This window comes from Lagopus leucura, unplaced genomic scaffold (assembly GCF_019238085.1).
Source record: "Lagopus leucura isolate 7727_CA_CO unplaced genomic scaffold, USGS_WTPT01 Super-Scaffold_100070, whole genome shotgun sequence".
Taxonomy (NCBI): domain Eukaryota; kingdom Metazoa; phylum Chordata; class Aves; order Galliformes; family Phasianidae; genus Lagopus; species Lagopus leucura.
In genome coordinates, this window is record NW_024962312.1 from 295,654 (window position 1) to 319,957 (window position 24,304).

The 24,304-nt window shown below is 42.4% G+C and overlaps 1 protein-coding gene and 1 long non-coding RNA gene across 6 annotated transcripts in view; one reads left to right on the forward strand and one right to left on the reverse strand.

Moving 5' to 3' along the window:
• The first annotated feature begins 4,251 nt into the window (after nucleotides 1-4,251).
• On the forward strand, nucleotides 4,252-8,198 carry LOC122188576. Of its 2 annotated transcripts, XR_006181612.1 has the most exons (3): nucleotides 4,252-4,437; nucleotides 6,793-6,896; nucleotides 7,672-8,198. It is a non-coding gene; the product is annotated as an uncharacterized LOC122188576 (long non-coding RNA). The 2 variants fall into 2 exon arrangements; XR_006181613.1 differs by lacking the exon at nucleotides 6,793-6,896.
• Nucleotides 8,199-12,355: 4,157 nt separating this feature from the next.
• Nucleotides 12,356-24,304, reverse strand: part of ALPK2 (alpha kinase 2) — a 40,686-nt gene continuing 28,737 nt past the window's right edge. For 3 of the 4 annotated variants that reach the window (XM_042886992.1, XM_042886994.1, XM_042886993.1), the window contains 3 exons: nucleotides 20,845-21,062; nucleotides 18,227-18,275; nucleotides 12,356-12,979 (listed from right to left, as the gene is read on the reverse strand). In XM_042886992.1, the coding sequence (XP_042742926.1) occupies nucleotides 12,745-12,979; nucleotides 18,227-18,275; nucleotides 20,845-21,062 (502 nt within the window). In that variant the 3' untranslated portion in view covers nucleotides 12,356-12,744. The remainder of the gene's footprint in view (nucleotides 12,980-18,226; nucleotides 18,276-20,844; nucleotides 21,063-24,304) is intronic. The other variant, XM_042886995.1, reaches the window with a different exon arrangement.

A 24,304-nucleotide genomic window follows, 5' to 3' on the forward strand; every position in this document is an offset into this window, starting at 1 on the left:
GAAATTGTCCTTTATAGAAAGACAAAAAGAAGAAAGATTATGTCAAAGCCCACGCCAAATTCTTTCAAAATTCTGCTAGTAGCAGAAAAGTTTCACCTGAAGCACAGCACATGGTAAGCATTCACACCCAGAATGAACTTCACCACTTGTGGAAAAGTTTGAGCAAATAGCAGTTAAGAGCAGAGGAGCTGGCACGAGCTGTGTTTTCACCTTTTTGTATTCATTGTCTATTTCCTTTTTGTTTCTTTGCCTCCTTTTTATGTAGGCGGCATTGGCTGAGCAAAGGTTTGGCTTATTCTGTCAAGTCCTGAAGATTAACTGCTCCTGGGATTTGGACTCCTAAGTGACCTAGAGCTGTAGTTCTGAAATAATTATCTCATACTTTGCCCAAGGAGGCTGTAGATGCCCCATCCCTGCAGGCATTCAGGGCCAGGCTGGATGTGATTCTCGACAGCCTGCTCTGCTGGTTGGCAACCTTGAACATAGCAGGGGGTTGGAACTGGATGAACACTGTGGTCTTTTTCAACCCAGGCCATTCTATGATTCTATGTCTCTATGACTTACAGATCTAAGGTTAAACTTTCTGCATCCAGTGTATCTGAAAGGGGTGGTACAAGGAGTGGAAAACCTCATGGCACGGTGACTAAATTCTATACAGTTAAGGACTGGCAGAGCAAAAGAAATCATATAGCAGGACAATGAACTGATACCCCAGTTCAGAAAAGATGTAGAGAGGGAAGCCTATGGACCTCCTGTGCGATCCAGGAAGGGAGAGAGGATCTGCACGCACAGAGATTATTTTAATTCTATCCAGAGCCATTTTGCTCAGGAAGCAGACAGATTTTAAGGACAGTACATTCAGGCTTTACACCTTTAACCTGAAGAGAATCCTTAGCCTTATGTATTCATGCCTGACCTGTCAGATTTAACGGGGAACGCCAGGATGATCCAGAACTGATGAAATGAATTTGATGATTGGGAAATTCAAATCAATTTCGTTTACTGAGCCCGAGAAGTAATCAGGAGAGATCACGGCTTCCAGGTTAACTACCTTTGCTCTACTTTATACTGCTTTAAGTTAATCTTTCTAGTAGTCAGAATGACCAGAACAGGTAATCTTTAACCCCTACCATTGACTAAGAAAGGTCATGTCATTTTCACTGCTGCGATATAAGTTGCCCTAGCACTACATGCACTTCACTTCTGTCTGTTGTACCACAGTGGTGATGCTGGTAAAGCAAACGTCCTTAAACGTTCATGAAGTTTGTTGCCCCTTGACTACTGTAAGAATTTCTGTTAGAAAGATAAACAAACACCGTTGTTGCCCACTTTCAAACCAAGAATTCCTGTAGCAATGTTTATATATGGTCATATCCAAAAGAGACGAAGATCAGCATAGCTATGGTGAAGTGAATAGCTTACACCAAAGGGAAGATTCAGACATAACTCAATACAGGTCAGTTTTCAACATCTTCACACATCAAAGCGTCTGATCTAAAACTTGGACTGTGATTAGTCTGAGTGTTTTAAACCAAGCTATGCCCACACCTGGAAACTGGTGAGGTTCTCTACAGGTGGATTAGCCAACTCAAATGTCAGCATAAAACTGTGAGTATTGATTCTATTCTCGTTAAAGATAGAACTGGGGTGAAGATCTGTACAGACACAGCTCAAATTCTCACGTGTGAATAATCCTCATTGCAATAGTTATGTTCTGAGGCTGGAGTCCAAGGAAAGAGAATTTCTGCATATCTGTTCCACAAGACTGCAAAATGGGATTCTCCTTGGGCTGGTGCCTCTGTAGTACCCTCTTACACCTCTACATTTCACAGCATCGTGTTTTTCAGGTCAGAATCTCTCACATTAAGGCCCTTCCCCTCCAAAGGCCCAGTTGTCCATCGCTCAGAACTGCAGCATTGGCTTTTGTCAAGTAAGCTGCATAGCATGAAGTGTTTGGACATCCCAGCAGGGAAGAGAAAGCTCTCACTTCCTCTTGCACAGCATGGCCCTTTTTGTTGCTTTTTTTTTTTTCCTCATGGAAATTTTATACTATCCTGACTTTGAGCGTAGCATAAAAAGAACAAAAGCAGAATCAGGGGAGCTCCTTTCAGGATACGTAAAGGAATTCTGATTTGAATGCCTCCAGTTTGAGATAAAACTTCAAAACATACTTTTAAACAGTTTCTTACTGTTTGTTAAAACTTTCCAGCATGAAAAACTTCCCAGAATGGAAAGCCCTGTTTATGAAAGGGCTGCTCCAAAAGTAATGCCTCCTGTGTTATTATGTTGGTTCAACAGTGGCAACAGCAACATGAAAGGCAAGCCATATTCTGGACAGCCACATACGGCTGTCACACCACGAAATAAAGAGCATCTTGGTCATCTCATCCATGTGAATTGCCTAATGGTGGTGACAACGGTGAAAAATACTGCTTTGTAGTTGAGAATTTGCTCCATCAAATAGTGTTACTGTGCTCTTTGTGTCTGTTGTTGTTTCTCTGTAAATAAATAGGAGGCATTACTTTCAGAGCAACCCACACACCTTTTGTTTTTTTTTCAGGAATTTCCAAATAATTTGGCGTTTAATTACAAAGAATTGGACTAAAACCGGACTGCAACACTAATGAATGCTGCAGCGCTGCTTCAGATTCTTAGCAGTGGCTCTGCATGCAGTGGGCTGTTCTTCACTTACAATGGCAGGTTACCATTTCAAGAAGGGCTTCTATTCAGAAGCACAACCCCAGAAACACTGAGCAAGTGTTGTTTCCCTGTGACTAAATCCCAGGACATGCTGGGGTTTCTCTGCTGTGTTTGGAGAACACGTGGCAATCTGTTTTGTTTTTCATGAAGGTGTTCTTGCTCTCTTGTTTTCAACAAGCATATTGACAGACCTCATGTAGATGCATCTCTGCCTTTTGAGAACGACGTGTGCTGTTGGCAGTAATTTCTAAATAAGTATTTTCCCCAGATCCTGTTTTACTATTTGAACAGACCATGAACTACCACCACTACTGCTGCTGCTGCTGCCACCATTAATTCCACCTTCTTTGTATTTATCCCATGTGAGGCATTCTTCACTAAAAACAAGCAGTCTATGACTGTGTTCTTACCAAACTCTTAATTCAGTACCCTTCTCCAACACCCTGACATTGAGGATGAAGCACTTGCTTTCTTCTCTGGTCTCATTCACTCTTCACTTTCCTGCTACCTGTCACCTGTCACATTATTCACTTGTGCTTGCTGTTAATTAAAATCTTCAACAAAACTGGAAATGGTACAGCAATGCTGTTATGTCATATGCAATAGGTAACAACATTGCTTTTACAACTAAGGTTAGAGAAACATGTCGCCACAATGCCCTAATTATGATAGATTCTGCAGTTCTTCGTAAGGGAAAAAAATTATTCTTGAACTATAAAGGCAGTGGTAAGTATTCATGGAAAGAGAGCTCTGATTCCTGGAGTTCATATGCACTGAATGGTTTTGTCTTATTCTGGCAGTGGTGAGGATCTTAAGACGGACAGAAAATGTATGTGTGCTCTGTTTGAGGTCTGCCAGCGACTAAAGCTTTAATGCAAGAAGAATGCAGGGTAAAGATTGCCTTCCACATCTGATGTTCCAGTGTTTTTCACCTGCCAAATGGACTCATCCATCCAAAATAAGTAAAGCCACCTGATTCTTTGCTTATGTGAGGCGTTGTATTGATAATTCCAATATTTTCTTCCCAATATCAATGTTCCCCAAGTCTGCTACAAAATATTTATATTCTAGTGGAATAGAAGCATGTCAGTCAACACTAGCAGTGAAGCACCAGCTGGTTAACTCTCAGGAAGGTTACTGTACTGAAAATGGGACCCCAGCTTACGTTCAGGTTCAGATCCCATAATAGCCTACACCAAAAATGTGCAATTAAAAACACCTTAAATTTGGAGGTTTATGCAGTGGTCTGGCTGCTGATTATCTGGATGAGGTCCTGAAGCCTGTGTGTAATTCCTGATTTAGCCATCACTGTTCCTAGCTGAAGTCAGGCTTTTTTCCCAGGTCGTAGGGACGCTGGAAAATGAAGCCCACATTAAAAAAGGAGAGAAAAGGTAGCCTTCGGTGTTTTTTCCCCCATTCCTTACTCCTTTTGAATAAAGGTGATCCTGGCTCTGTGCAGTGACAGCCATCCCCCACCCCCCAGATCAATATTTTAATATGACTTATCAGAAAGAGAACAAATTGTTTACTTTAAAACCTCAGGATCCCATAAAGGGCAAGGCAAAGGTGTCCCCTGAAAACAGAGGCCTTGAACAGCTGGCCACTGCTGTGATCTCGTAAAAGAAAGCCAGGTTCTCCAGCCACCCGGGCACAGTGATACTCAGCAACACGTCACACAGCAGCACCTGAGTTCTGACAGATCCCAATGGCACAACACAGGGACCCCTGTCTGCGACGGTAAGTGCCTTGCCATGCTCGATTCACGTGAGGGAAAGGAGTGATGAAACGGACTAACAGAGTAGTGCGTGTGTCTTTCGAATAGGCAGCACTTTGGAATAGCACATGATCTGCAAATGGCCTGTTTGATTCAGCCGGATTTAATGCCGTGGACACAGTGATCTCAGCCTACACTTTCTATTAAAGGGATTAGGTTGGCTTAGGAATTAAACACAGCTGGTAGTAAACGTAGCCAGGCTTCACAGCTTGCAGGGATGCTTCCAAGCCTGAAGGTATGAAAAGGACAGATGTTGTGACCCACGCTGCTATGCTTCTTGAAAAATTCTCACGCTTGCAATTTTCTTCGTCGCTCAAACATCCTGATAACGGAAGAGAAGCAAAAAGGAGAATTTTTTTTCTGTGACAATGTGTGTTCTCTTTCTCCCCGTACTGCTGCTCCTTTGTTGCTTTGGTTTTCCTGCTCCATTGCAATACTGAAAGCTGCCATGTTTCTTTCTGTCGCTACCTTTTATTCTTGGAAATATTCCCTTTTCTATGTAGCTGTGGAACTATGAAGCTGCTTGCTGCAGTTGCATTCTTTATCTGGCTGCCATCTGTATTTTGCAGCAAAGCCCTGAGGTGCCTCTGCCAGAGCCTTGCTACGTGTGGCTCTGGATATGCCAGATCTGACTCACTTTTGGTTGGAGGGCTTAAATGGAGTAGAATTTTTTTTACCTTTCTTCTCTGATACAGATTTAATTCTGAGTAAAATGTGTATTGGTAAAGGTGGTGGAAGACCACTGCTATCATGATGAGTTAGAAAGAAATGTACAGTATTTGTATATCCCCTTGGCTTTGATTCCAACTATCAGTAGCTAAAGCGGAGACACATTCATCAAAAATATCCTCACAGACCTCAAGTATGCAAATGCAAGCAGCACCCTGACTGGATATCAAGTGTTCCGGGTGTAACTGTGCATTTCCCATCATTAATTCAAAGCACTCAGTGCCGTTCTGACGCGTGGGATGTGCTCAGGCCCTTTCCTTTCCTTTGGATGTGACTCCTCTGTAGCTGTGATTTCCTGGTGGCACAACGTGTGGCTGGGTCTGCAACCACCCCACCACTCTGTGTGTGCATTTCCCCCTCTGCACGTGGAGACTTAAAGTCAGTACAAGGTGAAAAGCACTTGGATAAGTCTCAGGCCTGCTCAAGCATCTACAGGCATGCTTCCTTGCAAGGGTGGGCATAGCAGAGCAGTTGTAATAATCGTGCTCAAAACCCAAAGCAATCTGACACGGTAAGCAGCTCACAGCCACTCATGGCTTTGCTATATGCCAGCCACAGGCTGCTCAGAACTCAGCTCGTGCTGCCAAATCACACTTACTCATAGGTTCAATTATATGCATTTGTAAATCAGTGGTGAAGATGGTCCAGAGCTCCGCAGACTGTCAGTCTGCATGGGGATCCACACAGGTTGAAATAGATTGTGTTTATGAGAAAGTTTCCAGAAAAAAAAAAAAGAAAAAAAGAAAAAAAGAAAGAAAAACAAAACAAACAACAAAAAGTTGCATCCAAAGGTTAGGATTGCAGAAAAAATACTTGTTACACTGTGAAGGGTGTGCTGGTGGTTCAGGTGTGTTCAATCCATGTGGGCAGCAGGACAGTTTGTGCATCTCTCCTCTGCTGATTGCTGTAGAATGGAGCAAGCTAAGCTTCCCTATCTGAACATCTGCATATGGAAATCAGCGTTTGGAAGCCCCCAGGCCATTAACTTCACCATTTGCTGCTGCACTCCATATTACTTTCTCAAACCAGGGCTGCTGTTCCTGTGGCAGCCCTCAATCTGTACTCCACCTGGAGAGCAGGTTCTTGTGCTGAACCTTTTCCTTCAGAGCCTTGTCCTCCCCCCAGCCAGCTCCAGTGTTTCAGTGGTGGTAGCTGCCCATACACAACCTCTTCTTTTGAGAGAAGGACCTGCACTTCTCACCAGCTTCAGCATGCCCTGTTTCACACCAGGGAATTCCTTTCCTCCTTCTTCCAGAAGCTGATATTTAGATCAGTGACCGCTTGCTCTGAACAAGGACAGAAATGTGATTTTCCTTCACAGCTGTACTGCATTCAGACAACATGACTCAGTTCTGTCAAATATTCAAATTTTAAAGAGGAGTCAGTGATAGAGGTGTGTACCTCTCCCTTTTGTTTCTCAGCTGGAAGGCGTGATGGGAGCGCCAACATGGTTCTGGGGATAAAGCAGAGGTGCTAAGGATGTTGCTGTGTGAGAATCACACAGTACCAGGGGAGTGAGTTACCACAGATACTGATGAACATTCACTACCCAGCTTGCATGCTCACAAAGCCACTTTCTATCTGCATAGGTCACTGTTTCTTCCAGTTAGTACCCAAAATGTTCCTGCAGAGGCATCACACTAGGTGACACGCTTTATAGACTGAGGAGAAAGTGGATGCAGAGAAGAGCAAGGTATGAGGGCTATCGAGGCTCTATTTTCTAATCTGCTTCCTTCCCCGTGCTCTTCTTTCTCTATTTCCTCTTCGGAATGTTTGCATATTCGGAATCTTTGCAATATTCAGATGTGCTGGTGACACACAGCTGAACTGGTTTAGCAAATCACTGTGCATAAGGTGATCCTCAGGAAGCGTTTTGTACTCTTAGACCAGTCCTCATGAATAGGCATGATATACAGAAATGTTACCTGATTTGCAGGTTAAATATGGAAAAGCACTCTGTCCTGTCAAACAAACAAAGAAATTGTTGTGGAAGAGGAAACAGTAGTTGTGTACCTCGCTAACACTGCTTACTTCACTGTTGGATATGAATGAGGAGGAGAAGCAAAGACCACCTTGCTGCCTTCTAAGTGAGGTGGCTGTAAGGTGCTGGCAAAGACATGCATATGGGAAACAAACACTGACTTTATGATCTAACAAAACTCTATACAAGAAAAGCACTTACTGAGTTGAGTCCATCAGTAAGAAAGGCACCAGTCCCTGCGAAGGATGATTCTTCCCTCCCTCCAAAATCCTTTAAGACCAGACCAATGACTTCCTCGAGGCGCCTGTCCATTTCCTTTGCCTATAAAAGCACACTTAAAGCTACTTATCTTTTAGATACTTATCTTTTAGATTACTGCAGCTACTTGGCACAAAAACGCTGAGTCCTATTTCTCATGCTCCGTGAGAACACTGAGGTGCTACATATTAAGTATCACACACACGTGGTCTTTTTCTGTGTTTTGCAGATCTCCGAAGCCTCCACGCTGTGTGCCTTTACTTCTACTACCATGGGCTAACCATCTGCTGCCAGAGCTGTGGAGTGTGACAATGGTGTTTGTGTCCAATCTATCAAACGCCATTATCACACTAAATAGCTACTGGTAGATGAGACTTCGAGTCAGAGAAGTTAGTGAATTATAGCAATGCCTTTATCTGCTGTACTGAGGAATAAATAAGCTTTCTTCATTTCAGGAAGGCTCCTTTTATAAGCGGACCCACAGTTGTACGTGGGAAAAGCACACCCTGCCACGTGCCTTTCCAGATCCCTACCGCAGAACACACAAGAGTCACCTACAGGAATCACACCACCAGTGTTAGGAATGTGGATTTCAGTGGAGTCAGTGCAGCTGTGGTTGCCTCTGGAAAACGAGGTTGGACTGAGATTTTCCTGTTGGATTGACCGTTGCTGTAGAGTACTGCAGCCAATTACCTGGTGAACTCAAAGCCTGGTTGTTATTTTTGCACCAAAGTAAAACACACGTGTTTCAAACAATAACTGGCTGAGATGATTGTGATTTTCAAACAAAACGCCTTTCAAAATTCTGATAAAAAGCTTTTACATCTATCTGGGAACATAATTTATTCAGATTTCAAATGCTTTCAGCTCTGTTCCCTTTTATTTTACAGTGCTACATACGATCTTTGCAAAGGAAAGATAAGGGCTGGGCTACCATGCAGTGTAAGGTTGGGTCCTATCTCTTCTCTGAAAGGAGCAGGCGAAGAACAGAATGCAGAGGGCCATCCTCGAAACATGCAGCACAAACACAGAAGAACAGGGCATTTGTTAGAGCACTGAGCATTAACACCAACAAGGCACGTTGTTCTGCCACTGCTACAAAACAGCCTCAGTCATCCATCAACACAATTAGAATACAGCTGCAACAGAAAGGCTCCCAGAGCCAGCACTGCGCTGCCGAAGACTCACTAGGTCACAGTAATTTCACACAGAATTTTATGGCAGAATCATAGTGAAATGAGCAGAGCTGGTTTATTTTTAAAAAAGGCCTTTGCAGGCAATTTCCTGCTAGCTGAAGCAATATTTATGCATGTGAGCTTGGGGGGCAGTCAAGAGAGCAGAAACTCCTTCTCTTTTCTCTGGCTCTGATGAAGGAAAGTGAAAGTGACCTTGTCTGCACGACCCTCTGGGTAATGTTTTCACAGCAGCACCTTGTCTTCTCAACTTCTGATTGAGAGAGAAATGAATAAAATCCCTTCCCACTCTCATTATGCCTGCAGAGTCTAGGGAGCTTGTGCCAGCCCTGCTTGCCCTTCTCCCGATTACTGGTATTGCAATTTTTCTTATTTGAAGAACATCTTATGTTCTTTCTCTCCTCCCACTCAGTGAACCTCATCTGTTACTTGCCTTAGAACAGCATCCAGACAGAGCAGCAGATTAACTCTGTCATTTTGGACTAGCTCTGCAATTGGCAGTAGCACCACAGCTGAATGCAAAATATCAGTCACCACTGCTGGTACTTCACTGGTGGAACGGCAGTACAGGCTCCCAAGGTTCCACTTGTGATATTACTAAGAAAATCCATTATAAAGTGTTCAAACACTGGTGTGTGAAATCCGTTTCAAACCTTCCCCTAGTACTCTATAGCAGTATAGATTAACCCTCTCTCCCTGTTGCAGCTGCTGTGCTCTTGAAACTCCAAATAACAGCCTATTTGTTGAGCTTTTTATTATAGGGCGACATGACTTTTACAACACCCACACAAGTGCTGGGTACACTGAACTTTCTCTAAGGGCAAAAAAAAAAAAAAAAAAAAAAAAAAGGACATAATGTAGATGTATTCCTACAGTTCACTGCTGGATTATGTGAGATTGAGCTGCGGGAGTTATTCTGAAAAGCTCCCCTGCTACAAATTGTATGCAATTTTCTATTACTACATGGTTTATGAGGGATGGAGTGGGAAACACAGTCTTTTCTAATGCTGACTTCCATTCAGTCTCTGCATCAAGTGGGTAAGTATTCAAGGCACAACATGCGAAATGAAACAGCTGCCTTCAAAAATTGCCTCCCCTGGAGACCTGGGGCCAAGCAATTTGTGAAGCTGATGTGTGCATTAAGGCTGAGATTACGTATCAAAGGGCTGCAATGATACAGTCATCCAGGAAATTACTAGACACAAATCCTGCAGTTGAAACTTGCTGCCTTTGAACACTTCTGACCATTGGGGAGGAATTTTCAGAAGTCTAAAGGTTCAATTTCAAAAGGAACTGAGGCAGCCAATTTCCACTGGTGATAAGGTACGGCGTGTATCACCCACCTGTAGCAAAAAGATAACTGACATCTAGTATTTTGCAGACATGGATTTACACTCTGAAATCCATTTGGTGTTATTGAAAATGTTTCCTTTGGAGCCTGGCTATTTTTAATCTGCTTAAAACTGGGAAAGATCAGGTTAAATTATCAGTTTATCCATAGCAACACATATCACAGAATCACAGAACTGCCCGGGTTGGAAGGGAGCTCAAGGATCACGAAGCTCCAACCCCCTGCCACACGCAGGGCCACCAACCTCCACATTTCATAGCAGCCCAGGCTGCCCAGGGCCCCATCCAACCTGGCCTTGAGCGGCTCCAGGGAGTTATCTCTAAAACCTCAATGCCAACGTGATATTCATGCAGTCAATTATTTTTTAAAAAGAGACGTTTCGTAGAAGCTTTGTTTCATCCATGTGTGTCTGATTTCATGGTCCAGGTCTTTGTATAAAATTAAGATTAGATTCTTAGCTTTCATTCTTTCTCAAACAATTTTCTCAAATGCTCTGTGATACAGCATACATGGATATATTCGTATGTTCTGTAACAGCAGGAGTAAGTGGGAAGAGTGCCTAATTATCAGTCTACAAGGGACAGCAATTATTAACAGCCTATTTTTTCCCCCACAGATCTGACATGGAAATACAGAGACAGGCAGAAAGCTAGTCTATCAAGCACCATTTCCCACTTATTTCTGACACGCACACTGGAGTTTGTTTATTGTTGTTGTCAGACCCAGAAATGTCAGTAAGGAGTTTTTGAGAGGAACCGGCATGAAGAAGATACTCCTGACAAAGACTTCCTACTTGCCAGACAAACAAGACAGACTGCAGGTCAGAACAGACAGCTAAGCAAGTGTGAGATAGGATGGCCCAACATGGAAACAGCAGGGTGAGCCAGCAATGTGCCCTGGTGGCCAAGAAAGCCAGTGGTACCCTGATGTGCATTAAAAAGAATGTGGCCAGAAGGTCAAGAGAGGCAATCCTCCCCCTCTACTCTGCTCTAGTGAGTCCATATCCAGAATACTGTGGCTGGGTTCCCTGATTCAAAAGACAGGGATCTCCCAGGAGGAGTCCAGTGCAGGGTGATGGGGAGCATCTCCCTTGTGATGGAAGGCTGAGGGACCTGAGACTGTTCAGCCTGGGGAAGAGATGGCTCAGAGGGGATCACTGGAACGGGCTGCCCAGAGAGGGATGATGATATCTACAGGTCCCTTCCAACCCCCAGAATTCTGTGATTCTGTAAAGCAGAAAAAAAAAAAAAAGGCAAAGACTCAATTCTCTACTTCCCTTAGAAATGCCTCAGAGCTGTGAAACCTGTGAGAATCACAGGAGGGCAAGGTTATAAATTTCAGTTGGCTTTAACCAAGGGTAATTGTTATCTACTTTCTGCAGCTATTAATGTCAATATATTTCAATGTAATTGAAGGTGTAACTGCACTGAGGGGCAATAACTCAAGAGGACAACAACTCTAGACGTTTACATCTCAACTGCAGTCAGAGAAGTTTCTTTTACTAGTGTCAATTAATCCCAAACAGTTTGTTTCCTACTTGACACCCACTGCTCATCAATACAAAGCAGAACGTAGTCCAGAATTTCTTTCCCTCAGCACTGACCTTCCTTGCACTCCAGATTCGCATTCAGGTGTTGGGTTCCTTGCACCACCCATTATTTAGTAGGGATAAGAAGCCTGCCATGTTTTCGGTGTTTCTATTCCAGGTGCTAGGCACTGTAGGTTGGGTTTCCAACTGGCAACATCCAGGAAACATGCTGCAGTTTCTGACAAGCATAGTTCCCTCCTTTGGCAGCAAATCTGCCGAATCTGGAGGCACACTGCCTTTTGCTGGTACGCTGGATAAATGGTATGAGGACAAATCAGAACTCTTTATCGGTCACGTACTGTCCCAAGATACCTCCCATGCTCCTTTAAAAACAACTCCACACGACTCATAAAAGCCATCTGACTTATTCTTTATGTTGCAAGATATTGAAACACCCTCCATCTCCAATGGCTTATTTCACATCCTAGCTGTTCGGCAACATGCAGACTCTGAGCCTCTACCTTACAATAGGACTGGTACACATCCAGTACTGTGCCACAGGGATACTGTAGAGTCAAGGAAGCTTTCTTGGGAAGCATGGAATGCTATGGAGAATCACACACGTTACTGAATTTTAAGCTGATGACATCACATTGTGAGAACATTAAAGATCCTAGAAATCTTGTGGAGAATGCACAGATGTCCAATCATGAATAGTTTTATCTTGTATTGGAAGACATGTGAGTGGGAAAAAACATTATTATGAAAAGAGTAGTACAGTTGTGGTACAACATGCAAAGATTTGGGAGAGAAAAAATCTTTTAGAAAGCAGTCCGAACAATACTGTGCAAAATTTTTACTAAGTGGCATCTTAAACATTTTGTTGTTTACATTGCAGCTGAACCACAGGTTCACATGCACACACAAACAGAAGGGAAGATGTTCTCCAGAGACTCATTCAATGGCCAAGACTCAAAATATACAGATACCAGTGCATAGAACAGTTGTAAAATAATCCAGGCAGGTGGCTGAGTTTATCTTCAAAATCTTGCTTTCGTGTTAAATCTCTGGTTTCTACATCACAGAATCATCTCCTTTCTTTGTTGCTGGCATCAGCATTAGGATGACTTCATAACAATATCCCCAAATGTTATTCTCTGGTAAGAACATTGGTGCCTACCACTATTACATATCCCCACGAGGAGTTTCCATACGATGGGACAGTGCTACTCAGTGCTCTGTAGTTGTGAAGTCCCTAGGTTCTCTCACTTTCTTGCACACTGTTTTTTTAATAGTTGGTGAGTTTGGTAGAGTTTTGCTCTTCATGGGCGTTGGTTTCCTCTGTTTTTGATGAGTGAATCGGAGAGATTTCAGACCCAGCATCTCACAGTACTTATTGCACTGGTGGAGGGCTCTGAACTGCTCAATGAAGGAAATCGAGCAGTTGCCTTTAAAGCCTTTGTATCTGTAGCAACAAAGAAAAAAAACAAAGCCAAATTGGATTTCAAGACCCATTTCCAGCACAGGGGAGACAGAGTATGACTACTGACAAATAAGCAACTTGAACATACTAAGCGAGTCTCTTGCACCCATACCACTTTGAGAGGCACTAACAGATTCAAACAGAGCCATTAAGATGTGAAGAAAACTTGATCATGAGCAGTGGCAGAAGAGGGAAAAAGGCTGAGAAGATTCAGGTCTGCAGGTTGTGTTCTGGCTATTCTTCATCATTTTATTTAGTCGGCAAAATAATCACCTTCTGGCTAATTTTTTCTCAGAAATACACAAATGAAATCCATTCTACCCCATTCTCTATAATCAGTGTTTTTGACTGTCGTGATGAGACCAGATTGAACAAAGAGGTGCTAACTGAACCAGAGGCTGTTTTCATCCAAACTCAAATATAACTTCTCTGCCATGCTCTTCCCTCAGCCAGACTTGACTACAAGACCTCAGTGAGCCAAGACTCTCAGGGAAGGATGTTAGAGCATTACTTGAGTCAGCAGCCTTGTCCAGTCTCCACAGTTCTCAAGCCACCATCTCCCATTGCTACCCCACCCTTCTTTTGCAGGCTGGGAAACCCAGAGGACAGAGCCCATACATCCCTGTTCTCCTTACCCTGCCACTGCTTGCTGTCTTTCATTTCTGACACTTGCTGTTTAAGCTGCATCAGATTTTCAAAGCATGCAGCAGCTTTTTAAAAGCTGGTCCTACTTCTTAAAGGAGTAACTTTTTGTCAGACACTAGATAACATTTCTCGTCCTCTTCGGAAGCTGAGAGTCATCATCAAGCCCAGCTTGGCTCTGCAGCCTCCAAGCAGCTCCTGCTCTTACAGCAGACCACAGAAAAACTAGACAGGTGAAACCAAAGGTTTGCATCTGAGATTTCCCAGCTGTTTGCTGTTTGTCAGTCATTGCTTCCAGATATTCCTCCTTGTGTGCTTTCAGACTGCATCATTGGTTCTGCACAGGCACAACGACTGCAGCCCTGTTATAATTTGGCAGGATTTGTAGGCTTAATTCAAACTGTTTGTGCAGTTACAGCCTGTGGTGCATGTAACAGGGAGAAGGTCTGCGCTAGCGAGTGGCTTCTAAATTCCACAGTACTGCTCTCATGTTTTCTGTTCAAGAACAGCAACCTATTGACTATTCCAAGCCTTAAAAAAATTTAATCTGCATTTTTGTACAACTTGCTCTTATAATTCACTGACTAGATGCCTGATGAATGAAATGAGGACAGAATTCCATCTTCCAAATCTAGTCAAAACTAAATCCTTCACAAAACTGAAAGGTGAGTGCTGAATTTATCTCAAGCTTAAACTCCCCAGTGCCTGGCATTGCCATGTTGGATCAAGCCAAACCAATCGATATCGTGAAGCCAGATTTTCAGGTCCACACCTGGAAAACAGCACTGGTGTTAACCAACATAGCACAGGCTACTGTGCTCCTGATTCCTTCATTTTTGTATTTACCATCCTTGGATAAGTACTTGGCACTTGTGCACAGCTGCTAAACCAGCTCACGGCTTGCATTTAACAGCTACTCACTGTGTTGTCCTGTTTTCGTGTACGTTTGCCAAAGAACATGCAAAATATTTTACTTAAGGGACAGATTTCCTGACTCTGGTGCACCCCAGTGGCTGCATTAAAAATATTTTCCATGCTTTTCTGCTTTCAGTTAGGCTTTGCCCCCTATTGACAGAAGCTGTACTGCAGCTAATTCACTGCATCAGATAAACTGTGCTTCCAGCTGTTTTGCTTCCCAGTTACGGTTAAAACAACCACAGAAAGGATAAAAGAATTACTTCGGAGGATGTTAAATGTTGAAAACATCAGTTTCTCCACAGCCTTACATGAAAGAGGGAAAAGAGAAAGACATGATACGTAAATGCTCATTTAGAAGTCAGATTTGAAAGAACCTGGACTGTAACAGTAATAAGTTAATGAGTAATGCTGAGCATGGGTATGAAATTTTAGTATATGCTGTTTATTACACTTGGTTTACAAGAAAAACTGGTGGAAAAATAATGACGACGAATTATTGATGATAGTTTGCATGTTGGCTTCTGCAAAGTCATCAGTACCAGTTTGCAGCACAACATTAGATTACTTGTCATCTTGGTTCTCATACAAGCATGCGGGCAGGATTTTTTTTTCCCAGTTTCTTTTTTTCCCCAGATCACAAGCTCGGTATTGGAGCGAAATTAGCCTTGTATTTAGTTTCCTTTCCAAGCAGAAACAATATGGATGTTTTTACATTCACTAAGGATCACAGAAGCGTTTCCTGAGAGTGTTTCTGTTTTGCATGGATGTCATTGGTACAAGCTTAGAGAACTGGAGACAGAGGGCCCGTCATCAGTGAGTTCCTTACCTCTGCTAAGAATGGTTGAGGGAACTACAGGAATTTGCAGAGGCAGTAACCACTAAAATCAGCTTTGTGTCTTCTCTAAGAATACAGTTAAAAGTATAACCAGATAATACATTAAACTCTAGTTCAGAGAATTATATAATAACCGAATCATAGAATGATTCGAGTTAGAAAGGACCTCAGATCATCCAGTTCCAACTCCCATGCATCAGACAATGATGTCATCCAACAGTTAAGCATGTTCTCCCCAACATACACCATATAGGATCCCCACGGGCATGGATGCACACTACCAAAGGCAGCAGTAGCTTCTAATTATGCATTCTGTGTACTTGTTTGTTTTCCACATCCAAGCTTGCTTAATTAAAACATCAAATGGCAGGTTATTATTGCAAAGCTGTCCTTTCTGGGAAAGAAGTCTTAAAGAAAAATACAGGATCTGACATTATTTATTGTCTATCAATATCTTTAGCTAAATGTCAAACAAATTGACAATCAACATTTTTAAGATACTGTTTGTTAAGGGAATACATATTCCCTTATGCATGTCCAAGTGATCCTTATGGCAGCTTGCCCTGTATACATATTTTCTCACTTCACCTTCCTCTTAGTTCAGTATGCATTTTTATAGGAGAAATTGCTCATATTGAGCCAGATGACATCAATGAAGGCCTTTCCACAAATTTTCTGATTCCAGAAAACACTGCTGCCCAAATAAAATTGTTATGATCTTTGCTTTACAACAGGATGATGCAACTTCATTTCATCTGCTGTTTCAAATGATTTCATCTTGGATCTACAGCTAAAAGAGCGAAACAATGTAAGTTTTGAAAGGATTTTCCCAGCATATGCTGTGGTCAATTTTTAAATAATTTAAACGATGTTGTGAGGGGTTTTTTACTGCACCAAATATGAATTTAAAAGCTCTTGTCACTGGCAGTTACCCAGAAAGCTGTGTACGGTGCCAGGAAACAGAATGGTGGCAATACACACAACAGAGCCAGTTGGCACTGCATGGGGAAGAATAATATATTGTCATTAGAAAGAATGTTCTTACAGAAATTGATTTTCTAATGAAAAATTTTGCAGCCACTATGAATAGAGGCTTGAATCAGTGCATATTTCGTAATGAGTTTTAAACGATAACACAAAGAAAATCACTAGGTGATACATCAAATCTCTGGATGTCACTGCATCATGGAAAAAAAAAACATAGCATATTTCAAGTGAAAGGCCTCTGAATAAGAAAAATAGCCAGCGGGGTGTTTTTCTATACTCTTTATCTCAGTTTCTTCCAAGAGGGAGATATGGGGAACAGGCAAACTTTGGGAGGCAGGCAAACCTGGGGAATAGTGTTGGTGTTCTTGTTGTGGCTTAAAAATGGGAAGGACAGTGGTGACAATTCTTTCCCCATGGTGATCAATGTTGCTGTGCTCTGTACTGGGACAAGCAGCCCCTGGCCTGACATTTCAAGCAGTTGTGCAGATGAAGAGGACAACAGCAGGACCAGGGTGTTTGGCTGCCTCTGCCCCCTCACTCACCTTGCCTTTCCAGCATACAGCTGATCTAAACAGCTGCCTTTGCTGCCTATTTCTATCAATGGCACTGTTCGTGATATAATCAGAAGCCAAAAAATATTAGAACACTGAAAGCTTGAATCTTTACACCTGTGCTTAAATTTTCCCAAAAGGTCTGAAGCCACTGCAAAAATACTCTCAAATGGGCCTCCTTAAGGGTTATGAAAAGATCTTTTGTTATAGCTCAGCACTGCTACCTTTGAGAGAGAAGGCCAAGAGATACCATCGAATCTCTTAACACACTTCCTCCTTTCATCAGATAAGCAGTATATACAAAGCTAAACAGACACCTTCCTTCCACCATGCAGCTGACAAGAGTACAGGCTCAAGACAAGGTAATGTCACTGCATAGTATGGAGTCAGTGATCATTTTGAGTCCCTTGCAACTCAAGACATTCTGTTCTGTTCGGCTAAAAGCAGAAAAACTAACTTGAAGAGTTCCAAACTGAGAAAATAATCTTTTATAAAAGCTTCTTTTGTAAACATGTATTCTAAAGCACTGGCACTTTTGTTAGCTGCAAGAGGGATTTTAGCTGAGTTCCTTCATGCAGTCCCAGCACCATTCCTTTAAATTCCTTGCAAAAAAAGGGCAATACAAACTTTGACCATGCTGCTCAGGGCATCTCCTTCCCTACAACCTCCAGCCCAGTGTTAGATTTCCTCTTTTTTTTCCAGTGAAAGAGTCAAAGGGAAGAAGAATCACCTGAGCCACAGGCAGCAGGATCTGGTAGTAGGATGAGGTATGCTTAAGAGCTTGCATTTGCATTGGCTGGGGGAGGTGCTAGTGATTGCAAGTCCAACTGGAGCTCCGGCTCTGAGAGCACACTGGATTCAGAACTACTTCCTCTGTGGTCAGAAGCCTCGGACAGCACAAACACAGGGCCTTCCATCATAGCACAGACTGGAGCCAGTGTTGGCCCTGCTTGTTTCAGCCCTACTTTCCTCCAGCTAATGTGCTAAGTAGTCTCTTTGCAAATCACCTGAAAGCACTGTGAATAGGACTGTTTTATTAAGGGAGGCATACAGCAAAGCCCAAGCTCAATCTGCAGTGTAGATCTGTGCCTTTAGAGTAAAACAACTGTGTTTCCCTGATGGAAGGATTCCCATAAGCCTGAACAAAAAGGAGTTAAAAGCATCAGAGGAGGAATGCTTTATTCCAAAATTAAAGCAAGGATAAATTCCACTGCACTTTCTTCCAAAATATTCACAGTGTGAAGAGTTTGATGCATAAAGCAAAACCATGCTGTTGAGAAGGAGTTTTTCACTCACCCTTTGGCCAATGTTGCTATGCCAACGTCAGTTAGTTTCATTCCTACACCTACAAGACATCAAGGAAACAGACAGCTTGTGTTACATGAGAACTTCGAGGAGTATTTTCAGATTCAAGAAAGCCATACATAGAGCCCTTCAGTATTCTTTACTGAATCTATGTTTTTCATTTTAAATATTAGCCACCTTTTTTTTTTTTTTTTTGTAAGCATTTTAAAGTACAATGATTAAAAATAGCCTATGCTCTGTAGCACCAGGTATTTCTAAATGTCAATCTCATTACAGTAATTTACAGACAGCAAAACGAAGAGAGCATGATACGTTTCCTGAGCTGGACAGTCACTGGCAGAGGGGATACACTTCCATGACTGTACTTTAAGAAATACCCCAAATCTTTCCTTGTGCACATGCCCTGAGGTGGCTGTTTGTTTTCAGATTTGTGGTTTTGGTGCTTTGCAAGCTTGTGCCACAATGTTTATCAGTAAGACTATCTCATCTGCTTTGCTGATCCACCTGATCAGGCTGTCTTGTTTTCACTTGTTGAGTGAGGGAGCCAAAATCCTTTTATCCTTCAGTGTTCTTCAAACCTCATTTTTTTCCCTTAATTCCCTTAATTAATATGTCTGTTTACTTGTTTGTATACAGAACCCACTTGTGTAGTGTCCATCTTTACTGTACAGGAAAATGGTGTGTTTTTTTGTTGTAGAATACTCCTGGAAATCTCTACTGCTACGCCTGGAAAAATGCAGCCAAATACTAGAATGACAAGATGGCAAGAGAACCAGGTTGTTTCTTTTCAGCAACTACAGGTGTATTGTCTTTGTTGCAATAATCCTGCAAGAGATTCAGATACCATTTCTCCTACTTTGCTTCCCCCAGACTACGACTTTGTTTTCCCTTTAAATTATTGGAGGAGTCATCTTGTTTAGATATTCCTGATTTTTTCTGCCTTCTCACATTAAACACTGTGAGAAAAGGTTTAAGATTCCACCTTTCTTTGTTGCCCTTTAGCAAGGGCCTGCCTCTCTCTGTTTCAAATACATATGCACACGTTGTGTTGCGTACAGTCTCAGGATAAGGCTGCCAAGTGTTTGGGCACAAGTGTTATTTCTTCTCCATTCTTTTTTTTTTTTTTTAAGGAGTCTGTTTTTTGAAGCCTAGTCAGGACCTGAGCAAGGAGCAGACAGTAAGTATTTAAATATAAGAAAAGTGCACTAATAGGATGTTGTTACAGCCCAAAATCTTTAATTCTAAAGGCCTTTCATTAACCAAATGACTCATATTGAGTGTTCTGATTTACTGAAAGGACATGTGGAAGAACAACTCTAACAAGGGTGTAGAATTCTTTTCCTTTTCCAAACTGCTGTTTGCAGGAATATAATCTAGGTTAAAATTCCCTTTCTCTGCTGATTTGACAAATGTCACAGTAGATGCACAATACATTTTTGCTGCGGCTAACACAGTGGAGAATCATGCACGTGATTTGTTCTCTAGGGTAACACACACACAAGTGCACTGCACTCAGAAGAAGCTAAAAAGGAAAATATCCTAGCTCTCTCTCTCGTGCCTTTTATTCTGACCTGCAAGAGACGCTGTATGAAAAGAATACATGTGATCTGAACTGTCTGAAAAAATCTATATTTGCAGTACTCCTCCTCTTCGCCAAAGGCTCTTGCAAAGAGTAAATCTCAGTGTCTATATGATACTGAAAAAGATCTCAGTAAAAATACTTTCAGTGTCCCCTTTACTAATTTTTCTATTTAGGCACTACAGTAATTGAAACTGAAGTTTTAAGAATAGTAAAACATTTTGTACAACAACTTGTTTTTCAATTTGAGGGACGGCACCATGAAATTAATCTTGTAGTTTTTGTTATGTGGTTGCACTGCTGCAATGCCTCTGAGCTCACACACAGCACTATCTTTTTACTGTGGCAGCTATTGCATAAATACATTCACTGAAAACTTGAAGTATGAAACTTTTCTGTTTGCATAACAGATCCAGACTTGAGCATTGCTTCTAGCCTCTTGCTACTAAATGATTCAAGTAGTAACATGATAAGGGACAGGAAATTAGCAGAGTGGCAGACAAATTCTCCAGTAAGGCACAAATTAGGATAATAAGGGAGTACTTAAGATTTTTTCATAATCCCTGTCTGTAGGTGATTTAAGAGTATAAGAGATCCCTGCATGGGAAACAGAGCAATAGCATGCATACACAACTCCAGGAAGCATGGTGCAGAGTTGCCAGACTCAAACCACACATACACTCTGAGTAGCAAAAAACAGATCTGTCAATTGAGCACAAGATGAACCAAATGAACATGGCAATACTGCTTCTGCATACAACCCATGTAAGGTACCCCTGTAGTGCAGTCCTAAGTCTCCCAAGCAAAAACAGCTCAGTCTCCACACCTACATGTAGAGACGCCCTGATTACATCTCCAGTTATAGGCCAGGGTACTGTTCCCACCTGGAGAAGGCTTTGCCCATTACATGGTTACAGAAGGAGCCATAAAATGCCAGGAATATCACTCAGAAGTTGGTCCCTGGAAATTCAGCATCTATGCAGTTTGACTATGAATATAATCATTTTATTGCCCTGCTCAGATAACTCACCTTGCAGGTCAGTGACAAGCAAGTTCCCATTGGTTTTCTCATACACCCAGTGCTGGAAGGTGCAACACTTCTGGCCAGCTTCTGAGTCTCTCCTCAGGAAATTGATCTCCTTGCCATCCTTGACGGAGTATTTCACAAACTCCCCAATCAGCTCCTCCTCCACTGTTGCATAGGGGATATTGTTGGCAGGACGATGAACAAGAAAAATAGGAATGATCCTGAAATTAAGGGATACGAAATAATAAAATACACCAAGCTCAGTCAGTGAAAGAGTAAGACAAACAAATTAGCCAGTGATCACAGAGAGCGAAGGAACAGCTACCAAGACAGGAGAGATCTGGATAATATTCCGATCTAAACTGGATAGATATGGATTTGAAGGGTGGAATATTCAGCGGATAAGGAATTGGTTGAATGGTCACAGCCAGAGGGCTGTGGTCAGTGGCTCTGTTTCCAGGCAGAGGGAGTGATGAGTGGCATCCCCCAGGGCCCCTCTTAAGGCCGGTGTTTTTTAACATTTTTATCAGTGAGACAGATAGTGGGACCAAGTTTGCTGATGACACCAAGCTGATTGGTGCAGTTGATACAGCAAAAGGAAGGGATGCCATCTAAAGGGACCTGGACAGGCTTGAGAGGTGGGTCCATATGAACCAAAAAAGGTTTAACAAGGCCAAGTACAAGTTGCTGCGCTTGGGTCAGAGCAATCCCAGGTATGCGTACAGAGTAAGAGAACAACTCTTACTGTGTGCTCCAAGATCAGCCCTGTGGAGAAGGACTTTGGGGTTCTGATGAGCAAAAAGCTGGCCATGAGCCAGCCATGTGAACTTGCTGCCTGGAAGGCCAACAGTATTCTGGGCTGCATCAACAGAGGGAAGGCAGAGGGCAGGATGGATCACAGAATCACCGAATTGTAGGGGCTGGAAGGGACTTCCAGAGATCATCATCGCCTTGAACATTTCCAGAGAAAGAGAATCCACAACCTCCCTGGGCAGCCTTTGCCAGTGCTCTGTCACCCTCACCATGAAGAAGTTCTTTGCATATTGCTGTGGAACTTGCCACGCTCCAGTTGAAGGCAGTTTTCCCTGTCCTGTCCCCACAGTACACTGAAAAGAGGTTGGCCATGTCGTTTGACTCCTACACGTATATTTACAAACATTAATCAGATTCCCTCTCAATCTTCTCAAGGCTCTTTCTCTTTTCTCACTCAGGTCACCCAGCCTTTCCTCGCAGGGGAGATGCTCCAGGCCTTTTAGCATCTTCATGGCCCTCTGCCAGACTCTTTCCAGGAGATCCACAGTACTCAAATCCCAGGTGGGGGATTGTCCCCCTCTATTCTGCCCTTCTGAGACCATATTTGGAGTACTGTGTCCAGGCCTGGTGTCCCCAGTACAAGAGGGATGCAGAGCTGTTGGAGTGGATCCAGAGAAGGACCATGAAAATGTTCAGAGGACTGGAACACCTCTCCTATGGAGGGAGAGGCTGAGGCGTTGAAAAGGTTGAGGGAGTTGAGTTTGTTTAGCTTGGAGAAGAGGAGGCTCTGGGGAGACCTCACTGCAACCTTCCAGAACTTAGAAGGAGCTTTTAATAAAGAGGAAGGAGAGCGACTTTCAAACAGGCAGATAGTGATAGAACAAGGAGGAATGATTTTAAACGAAAAGAGGAGACATTTATGTCAGATGTTAGGAGGAAAAATTCCTCACTCAAAGAGCAGTGAGCTCTGGCACTGATTCCCAGAGAAGTGTGGGTTACTCCATCCCTGGAGGGACTCAAGGTGAGGCTGAATGGGGCCCTGGTCATAGTCATTTGGTAGGGGGCAATTAGTCCATGCTAGGAGTGGACCTGGGCCTTCCAACCCAGGACATTTTGTGCTTCCATGAGCTTATGATACTTGGTTAGCAGAGCTCTTGCTATCTGGAAAGCAGTAAACGCCTTCACAGATTGTCTGCTTTTGTTTGTGCTGGGATAACTCTGTATTAGGCAGTGTCCTGATATTGCAGTACAAATCTCCAACACTGAAATCTTAGAAGTAAGCAAAAAATCACATCTGTGTGTATTAGAGTGGAATTAAATACTGCTTTGAGGTAAGATAATTTTGGAAAGCCATTCAGCTGAAGTTTGTCACAGAACATCACCATGTTTTCCAGCTAGTTCGCAAGAACTCCTGACACAGTCTCAGATCAAATGGGGGAAATGACTGTCATCAGTTTTACAAAAGCAGGTTTCCAGTTACTTGCTTTCTTACAAACAGCCTTATCTCCTAGAGAAACATTTCCAAAGGAGTGGTATGTTTACTTCCAGACATACCTCTACTAGGTGGTGAAAATGTCAGGGCTATGAATGCATGGAGGTGTCCTGTACACACCAAAAGGATAACTAAAAGAATCAATCATGGGTCATAGAACCATATATAAACAGAGTACTTCTGTGTAAGTCTCCTAGTCCTAAGCCACAGTCAATTACAGAAGGCTCTGAGTAGTTTCATATCACTGAACTCTGAAAGGAAAAGAAATAGGTCCAGGGATAATAGAAGCGCTCGTAGAACTCCACTGTAAAGTAACCTTAAGACCACAGAATCTCCTCTCTCTTTCTGTCCTGCCCCTTCATAGGTGTCGAGATGCCAGTCCACTTATTATAGGGCAGAGCTTTCTCTGTTCTTCTCTCATTTTTCTATTATAGTTAGATGTGCACGGATAGATTAAAGCTTTAACTGTAAAGACAACTCTGGAGAATGAAAATGACTTTTCTTTTGCTCTATTTTCCTTATAAAATACTCCTTTAAATACAATTTTGCTTTGACAAGGGTTGGCTAGAAAAAGAAGATCAAGACTTAGTATTTTGAAAGGAACAGAAAAGCAAAACAATTACGTGCACTTTACCTCTTTTCTCTCCAGCTGATGTCTTCTAACCAACTATTTAGAATAAAACAATCAGATCTGAACTTTTCATGTGCCTACTATTTGTGCCAGACTTCTAGGTTTTGTGCAGTACATGCTTTTTCTTTCATTTTAAAATTGTATCCCACATCTACAGAAATCTCTAGAACAGAAATTCTGTAAAGAATAGTGTATTTCCAAAAAGGAGGCTGATTAGCACAAATGTTTTCCCTGAAAGATTTCACTGCTATCTCCACTGCTTTTTCTAATGCTGAAAAGGTTGCTCTGAGGAGCCTTTCTAGGGGTTGCTTTGTAGGTAGAGCTGAAATGATTTGTTTGGAGAAGCCTTTGTGTCTGTGTAGAAGCAGTTGCAGTGTCAATGTATTTGTCCATACTTACTGCATAATTACAAAAAAATAAAAAAAAAAAGGACACCCTGTGAAAGGTCGTTTTGACAATTTAGCTTCCTTTATAATCCTTGCATAACAGCTTCATTTTTTTCCTCTGGTCTGTCCTTCTTTTCCTGCCCTAACCCACTGCCACTTCACTGCACTGACAGTTTAATCTAAGAGCTACAAACAAAATAA